Source organism: Micromesistius poutassou, assembly GCF_964030765.1.
Source record: "Micromesistius poutassou genome assembly, chromosome: 18".
Lineage (NCBI taxonomy): Eukaryota > Metazoa > Chordata > Actinopteri > Gadiformes > Gadidae > Micromesistius > Micromesistius poutassou.
The window spans coordinates 7,195,153-7,203,730 of NC_140288.1; the positions used below are offsets into that span (position 1 = coordinate 7,195,153).

The 8,578-nt window shown below is 41.5% G+C and overlaps 1 protein-coding gene across 1 annotated transcript in view; it reads right to left on the reverse strand.

Annotated features, from left to right (window-relative positions):
- Positions 1-6,964, reverse strand: part of gsap (gamma-secretase activating protein) — a gene marked incomplete at its 3' end in the record, with an annotated part of 19,859 nt that extends 12,895 nt beyond the window's left edge. The window contains exons 1-11 of the mRNA XM_084483279.1: positions 6,636-6,964; positions 6,410-6,495; positions 5,908-5,964; positions 5,603-5,672; positions 5,014-5,061; positions 4,472-4,560; positions 3,980-4,049; positions 3,770-3,819; positions 3,319-3,429; positions 1,383-1,412; positions 335-381 (exon numbers count right to left, since the gene is read on the reverse strand). Of these exons, the coding sequence (XP_084339405.1) occupies positions 335-381; positions 1,383-1,412; positions 3,319-3,429; positions 3,770-3,819; positions 3,980-4,049; positions 4,472-4,560; positions 5,014-5,061; positions 5,603-5,672; positions 5,908-5,964; positions 6,410-6,495; positions 6,636-6,720 (743 nt within the window). The 5' untranslated portion in view covers positions 6,721-6,964. The remainder of the gene's footprint in view (positions 1-334; positions 382-1,382; positions 1,413-3,318; positions 3,430-3,769; positions 3,820-3,979; positions 4,050-4,471; positions 4,561-5,013; positions 5,062-5,602; positions 5,673-5,907; positions 5,965-6,409; positions 6,496-6,635) is intronic.
- Positions 6,965-8,578: the final 1,614 nt, after the last annotated feature.

The following is an 8,578-nucleotide window of genomic DNA, read 5'->3' on the forward strand; positions in this document are numbered from 1 at the left end:
CCCAACAGCAGTGTCATGTGAGGACATACAGGTTCTGAGGAGGAGACAGTATGTTTGGATAGAGTCGAACCTCAGCTCATCGGTCCTGGGTTTGATCCCCAATGTCGACGCCCTAACCCTAACCCTGCTCCTTCCTGACATGTATCTGAATTCACCGTAGGTGACTTGAAAGTGGATGAGAGTGTCTAAAAAGAGCTAAATAGTAAACAGGTACCTTGACTCAAGGACGATACGTCTGGAGGATCAAACAGGCGACCGCTCGGTCTCAGGTCAACCGTCTCTACCGCTTCTGGTAGAGACGGATGCATAAGGATTGTTATCTGTGTGTCCTTACCTTAAAGTGTTCAGAGGGTCTGCAGGCAAGTCTAGCACCAGCTCCAACTGACAAGAGAGTGAGAGAGAGCGAGAGACATCAAGGACAAGCACTGAATGTATCTGCAAGGGGACTGTTAAAATAATTTAAAAGGTTGAAATTGTATTGTTACAACATTGTGTGTGTAAATAATGGGGGTTTTTTGTGTATCGTCAGAGAAGTGATAGACTCTAGACTTCTAAACGCTTGACTCAACTAGAGACTGAGGACAATCGCCACGGTTTCTCTGCTTAAACTGGAAATAACTTTGGAGTTTCTAAAAAAAAAAGTGCCTTGCTTTAGGGCAGCCCTTCATATAGGGGCAGTGACATGTCAAAGTCGTACCAGCAGCACATCCATGATAGGATGGCTCAGCCAACGACACTCAAGTTAAGTCAAGTTTCTTTACAAGTTGAATAAAGCGGAATCAAATAATGTAAAATTGTCAATGTTTGTAAAAGCTGTATTTGTATTACAAACCGATTAGCTACATCTCCAGTTTTTTCCACTATGCAAGAGAATGGGAGGAGAGCATCATTTACGGTAGTCGCCATTTACTAAAATGTACAGGAACAAGGCCGCTAACAGACTAGTAGTTATGTTGGCCATTCTCGCAGCCATTAGTAAACCTAGAGGTTTGGTGGACGGCGAGATCGCCAATGGTCTGTTAAGGCGAGACTGGGGAAATGATAACCTTTATGTGTCTGGAGGTGTGGCTGAAGGACAGATTCAGGTGGAGTGCGTCCCACTAATTGCTTTGGGGCCACTTCATTCATGCCTGTCGACACTCCAGTCAAAGACAAAGTGAGTAGAGAACCATGAACCATACTGGTGCTCAGACACATGATGAAGTTAAGGTCGCTACACTTCTGTCAAAAGGGTTATTTTTCAGATTAAATCGTACAATGTGTCGCACCTGCAGACCGTTTTCGAGAATAGCTGAGTTACTAAATTTAAATGTCATTTAATATGTCGTAAGGTGAAATGCAATGTGAAAGCTTTTACTTTTACCTTGAACATTTTTACTTACCACAATCTCGCAGTTGTGATTGGGGTAGAACTGGAAATGCATCGCAGGTTTTGTCCTGTGAGGAAGACATCATATGTGAATGGTACATTTGGATGCATGATTCAAACTTCTCTGGAAGCAGTTGAATGACCTTCTAGTTGACCTTCATGCACATGTTTAGTGCATCATTTTAAAACACACCAAGAAACGTGTGCAGGAATACGAGCAGAGGATGAACAGAGAGAAGCTCAAACATACTGTATCTCTGGTCCTCTTTTAAGTCTCTTTCTGCAGAAGGAACATGTGAGGACAAGAACCTCTTCTACAAACACTCTATGAACCTTGGATCTTGGCCATGAAGCAGGGATCCTGTCTTTAATTATAGGGTGACCTTAAACAAAGTAGATTTTGAATATTATTACAAAAAAGAGTTTAATTAATGTCCTGCACTTCTGCTGTCTCACCCAAAAATGTCAGTGTGGGTTTTAATCGAAGTAGATATTATTTTATCTTAAGTTAAGTAGCCATAAAGTCCCTACTCTCTTACCTCTTGATCCATATTTCTCTGCCCATTTCACTGACTGCTCAGCTTTTATTTCAGGACTGGGAATTCTCGACTCCCGTTCCCTCTCAACACCAATAGTTAAAACAAAGCGTCAGCAAAACCAAAATTGTGTAACACACACACACACACACACACACACACACACACACACACACACACACACACACACACACACACACACACACACACACACACACACACACACACACACACACACACACACACACACACGTCACGCTTCGGTACGTACCTCGGATCGGTATGTTTTTTCGATACAGCAGGGTTAACACTTTTTTGATTTGATTTGATTTATTAAATTGTATCAACCTTTTTGTGTACACCTTAATAACCCTTAATTACCCATCACCTCAACACACACATATCACTGAACCGAGACGGCAGGTGGAGGATTCCCCCCCCCCCCCCCCCCCCCCGTCACCTCCCCCTTCCGATGGGACGACGGAGGAGGGAGGGCCGCACCTCAGGGGGGAGCCTCTGAGCTTAGGACTGAAGTGTTGGGGTAAGGGCCCCCGGGGGCCCGGTGAACTGCCTCAGATCAGCACTCGACACACAGCTCCAGGACCGGAGACACCGGAGGCTCAAATGCACTCGTACGCAGCGATAGTCATCGGTTATAGTCGGTAGATATTAGTCTGTAGTTATTAGTCAGTAGTTATACACTGTAGATATTAGTCTGTAGATTTTAGTCTGTAGTTATAGTCTCTAGTTATTCGTCGGTAGATATTAGTCAGTAGTTATAGACTGTAGTTATTAGGCTGTAGATATTAGTCTGTAGTTATTAGTCAGTAGTTATAGTCTCTAGTTATTCGTCTGTAGATATTAGTCTGTAGATATTAGTCTGTAGATATTAGTTAGGGTCAGTAGGTATAGTCAGGAGTTATAGTCAGTAGTTAAAGTCTGTAGTTATTAGGTCGGTAGTTAATAGTCAGTAGTTGTCACTAGTAATTAATTGTTTTGCAAACACTGTCTTGAAAATCTTAAGCTGAATACATGCTAGAACTGATTGGTTGCATCATATTCCTATCTGCGTTGCCTCTTGGTTATAATATATAATAATAATAATCATATCATATACGTATTATTAGTTTAGATTTTCATACGCTATAGTGTACAAATAAAATGAATTCAGGGATCATAATGTGACCTTATTTTTATTTTAAAGTAACTGGCGCCACCTACAGTCAGTAGACAGCATCTTTTTCTTTTTACTTTTACAAAGTCGTGATTTTTTTTTAAAACATAGAAAGTACCTTGTCCTTGAAAATTCGATAATCTCAAAAGCCTATAAAGTTGAGCTGTCAAAGAATGTGTTATTGTGCTGCGTGAGTGTGTGTGTGTGAGTGTGAGTGTGAGTGTGAGTGTGTGTGTTACCCTGTGCGTGAGGTAGTACAGTCTCTGTGAATGACGGTCCCACTGGACCCAGCTGACATCCTCTGCAATCCTCTCTGTCAACTTGGACAGCTGCTCTGGGTTCAACATCACCTGGTACCCACACACACACACACACACACACACACACACACACACACACACACACACACACACACACACACACACACACACACACACACACACACACACACAATAACTGTTTTAAAATAAGCATCCTGATTTTGTCTGTGTAAAGCTATGAAGCTTTATAGGTGGATCTTGTTTGTCGTAATTACCCAAAACTAATTTCTGATTTTTGCAATAAAAATACATATCTAATACAATTCATTACATCTATTTAATTAAACCCCTATTTTATGTAAAACTCCCACAGTGAATTGTATTTCCTAAAGAGAGAATGGAGGAAATCAAATCAGGAACAGTGACATACCACTCTGTATCCTTCATATTTGCTCAGCAGAACATGGTACTGTTCTATATCTGTGGAAAACAAATAAAAAGCACAACTTCAAATTAGATTCAGAGGAATTTACTTTACATTAGAATCTATAGGTTTTTTACTTTTGTGTCAGCGTTATTTGGTGCCTTTTATATTTTCAAATATGTTTATTAGATTGGTAGAGACAGATGTGTGTCTTACAGCCATCTTCAGCTATCAGCAAGAGGTGGCTCTCAAGCACAGACTTGCTGTCCGTTTCTGGGTGGAGGAACTAAAGTAAAGAAAAAAAAAAGAATAACAAACAATGATATGTCTTCATAACTGAACAATCAGCTCCTAGGTACCAGTTCTCTACCTATATCTCAGGCCATGTTTCCTCTAAAACTGAGAAATGCAAAGACATACTTTTCACGTCGAACCTTTCCCCTCTGTGCTCGCTGTACAAATGTCTTTCCCCATTTCTGATCCCTCTCATTTTAAACTGACTATCATGCAAACACAGTTTGGCTGCTCAGGTTATAAAAATAACCAAACCCAAGGCAGCTCGTAAACTACAGAGAATTCAGATGAAGCAGAGATTTAACGACAATGTAAACCAGTTTACGAGGGGGCATAGGATTGCGAAACCGTGTTTCAGGAGTGGTTAAAAGCACACACACACACTCACACACACACACACACACACACACACACCTGAACTCTGACGGTGCAGTCCACAGCCTTCAGGACCTTGGTGTTGTTGATGGGGTGGATCTCAATCAGCAGGGCCAAACACTTGGACACTGTGACAAAGAGGACAGAAAAACTACGATGTGTATTTCTATATTATAAATATCCATCACTCACACTTGTGTTAATAACATGATAATGACTAATATTTGCTGTCCATTACCCCCCGCCCCCCCCCCCCACCTTTTACTATTTGCAGTTAAAGATAGATGCCATTTAGAAGGCATTATCTAAAGCTAAAGCAACAGTGAATGAAGAATGAATGAATGAATGAATGAAATGAATGAATGAATATCAATGATTGTCATTAAAGAGCAGTTGTTAGGCGTCATGCTTGAGGATTCCTGGAGGTAAGAACGCTTTTATCCTATCATATTGGCAACAGAACCCTGAATGTTTTGGGAGACAAACACCCAAGTCACTACGTCCAGGTCTGACCTCCAGGCTATTATTTAGGACAATAGGGAGATAGAAGAAAAGAGAGCGAATGAGAATGTGTGTGTTACTTGGTTTCGGGCGGTCCTGTCCTCCTCTCCTTTGTGTTACGCTGACAGCTGAGTGGAAGTAAGGAAACATACGTTATCACTGTCAACGTCATACATTTAAATGTACTTTCTACACACACACACCTGTCCCGGGATATTTACTGTATAACCAACTACCAACAAGCAGCATTGAATTGTATTGAAAACGTTTTTATCTCGAACTAAGTAAAGAAAAAGAAAAAATAAGCAACAATGAACAATACAATAAAGTGGACAGTTTAAGTAATATTTACAAAACAATGAAACCACAAATGAAAAGAAACGGTCTAACACTCACGTTACCGGTTCAAAAAGGGGTAAGAAGAAGAAAAACCTATTTAATCTCTCCCCAAGTTTAGCTTCCCAATATAACTTTATGAAATATAACCCTAGTAAAGGGCATTGTAGCCAGGGCTCTGAATGTAATCAGGGAGTTTTAAAGGGCCCAGACTATCTGCCTAGTAAACATGCGTCTTCCAAGGATTGGGAACTGGTGAGGCATCACAAATAATGTTTATGAGGTGGTTTTATTTGGGGATATTTAATTGTTTTTAGTAGATTTATCTCTCACCCAGGAGTGTCTCCTCCTTGTTCAGAGAACAACTGCTCACACACACCTGCTGGTCAAACGTATACAGGAGCTACACACACACACACACACACACACACACACACACACACACACACACACACACACACACACACACACACACACACACATTAAACAAGATGGGAGAACATGTATGAACAAACACACACACACACACACACACACACACACACAGACTTGCATGCACAATAACATGCAAGAATATTAATACACATATACGGTCTTACACAAGACACACAAGAAACATGTGCATGCATGCACGTTACCTTGTTGTCCTTTGTGGTAGGGTCATATTTCCCAATCTTAGTGGTCCCAGATGCGCCCTAAATATTAATTAATAGTATGAATGAACACATAATAAGGACAATAATAACCATAATAATAATAACATGGTTGTTAGAAACTACAATTATGTTGGATTATCAGAATACAAAACGAGTGTGACCCGTCATTATCTTCCCTGACCAGTTGATCAGTGACGCATACTTACTATTTTCAGACTATATTGTGAAATTGTTTACACAGCCTATGAATGAAGCACTGCACATGATGATTCTTATAAATAATGGTTCGATTGTTCACTGTGCTTATCTGCATGTACATCATTTGATTCCATAGCGTGCTCAAAGCGAGCATGAATACTTAAAGAGACACGATTATCCTCACGCATAATCATTATCAACGTGAAAATGTACTTTTATTGCGCAGGCCTTTGTGGTGTGGTGTGGACTGACCTACTGAACCACAGTGATCGCATTACACGGTTACCTTCCAGGAGTAGAGAATGCCCCCATCTCTCTCCACGTTCACGATGCGAGTGTCCACAGCCCCAGAATAATCGGACGAGGACATTCCTAGTAAGGAACCATGCATGTCCAACACTTTAAACATCACAAAAACCCAGTCCATCCACATGACGAGTAGACAGACGCGTCGGGATGCATTGTACTGTCACGACATATAGCAATCATCCAGGAAAAACACTCGGGCCTACCTGTCTCGACCACAGACGGTTCTTTACTGAGGACATCAGCCACCACATCTCTCCGCAGATCAAACTTGGTCTTCAGCTTCAGCATAGTGGCCACTGATCCCCTTCTTGTTGTATCCAGATAATACTTCCTCTTTCAGTGTGTGCGACGTGTTTTGGACCTAACATCTAGAAGTAACATAGAAATGAACAAACCCCTACCGAAGAAACACAAGACACCTTGCGTCCACCTGGCGATCAGCCGGTGTCGTCATGTGACATAAACAGAACAGAAGCGGAGAACCACAATCTGTGTCCCATTGGTCGGACGCCAGCTTAGGCACGCAGCAGACATGCGGAAATGTCACTTTTGTTTCCTGGAGTGGACTGAGTCCTCCTCCTCCGTCCCACGAGTTACAGCAGTGCTGGCAGGGAGGGGAGGAGAGGCGAGGCAATCCGCGGGCCAAGGCTTCCCTCCGGTCGGGGACGGAATGTCTCACCACCCCGCTGGAGGACGGGTCAGCTGATCGGGCGAAGGGTCACAGGGCCAGGCAGAGATATGTGTGACACGCTGAGGGTGCTAATACCACGCACGCATCCTCATCTATAGGGAGACTTAGACTACTATTGTATTATAATGTGTTCATCAGAAAGCGAGAGTAGATAGCACCACATCTTTTAACCAATTTAATTTTATTCAATTATTGTTGTTATTGGTTTTTTTGTATAGGCTTACTGCAGTGTCCCTGCAATGTTGAATTTCTCCTTTTACTAATTCATAAATCGAACTAATGAATGTAGAGATCCAAATATATAAACGGTCTGTGTTTGTGGACATAAATATGAATTCTAGTTCAAAAAGTTGCTTTTTTTCTTACTCATATTGCCAGGCAGAAATGAGGGATCTGATATTGTTTTAAAAATGAATAACTGGCCTGCTCCTTGCCCGTCAAATTCAAAAAGGTGTCTAACCCTATAACCCTAACCTCGGAGAACGGTGTTGGAATCTGGCGGTTGACGGACATCTGCTTCTGCCCGAGCCTCTATGGAGGTAGATTTGTGTCTTTATTATGCAATCAAACAGAATAGGTTTGAGAGCAAAACTTTCCACACTGCAATCAAAAAATAGATTTGAGAGGAAAACTATCGACACTGCAATCAAAAAAATGTTTTATTGCAAGTAAAATAAATGTGAAAAAAATGTATAAAAAATGTATTAATGGGAATCCAAAAGTTTTGTTTGCAAATCCAAAAGTTTTGCTTGTGAATCCAAAAGTTTTGCTTGCGAATCCAAAAGTTTTGCTTGCGAATCCAAAAGTTTTGCTTGCTGTTGAGCTGAATCTCGTGGGCGGGACCTACGCCGAAAGATGTAAGACACGCCTCTATTGGCCAGTCTCAATCGGAGTGACAGCTTGGCAACATCCACAGTTAGTAACGAGAGAGGGAGTTTTGAAGTCCATGATGAGAACGAGCGGGACTCGGGAGCGGAGTTGCCAAGCTGTCACTCAGATCGAGACTGGCCAATAGAGACGTGTCTTACATCTTTCGGTGTAGGTCCCGCCCACGAGATTCAGCTCAACAGCAAGCAAAACTTTTGGATTCGCAAGCAAAACTTTTGGATTTGCAAGCAAAACTTTTGGATTCACAAGGAAAACTTTTGGATTCGCAAACAAAACTTTTGGATTTGCAAACAAAACTTTTGGATTCCCATTAATACATTTTTAATCACATTTATTTTACTTGCAATAAAACATTTTTTGATTGCAGTGTCGATATTTTTGCTCACAAATCTGTTTTTTGATTGCAGTGCGGAAAGTTTTGCTCTCAAACCTATTCTGTTTGATTGAATAATAAAGACACAAATCTACCTCCATAAGCCTCTGGCAGCAGGCGATATTTTTTTTCCTACTATGGCCACGCCAAGACCCGCCCTACTCTGTCTGTGATTGGCCGGGTTGCATGCAACT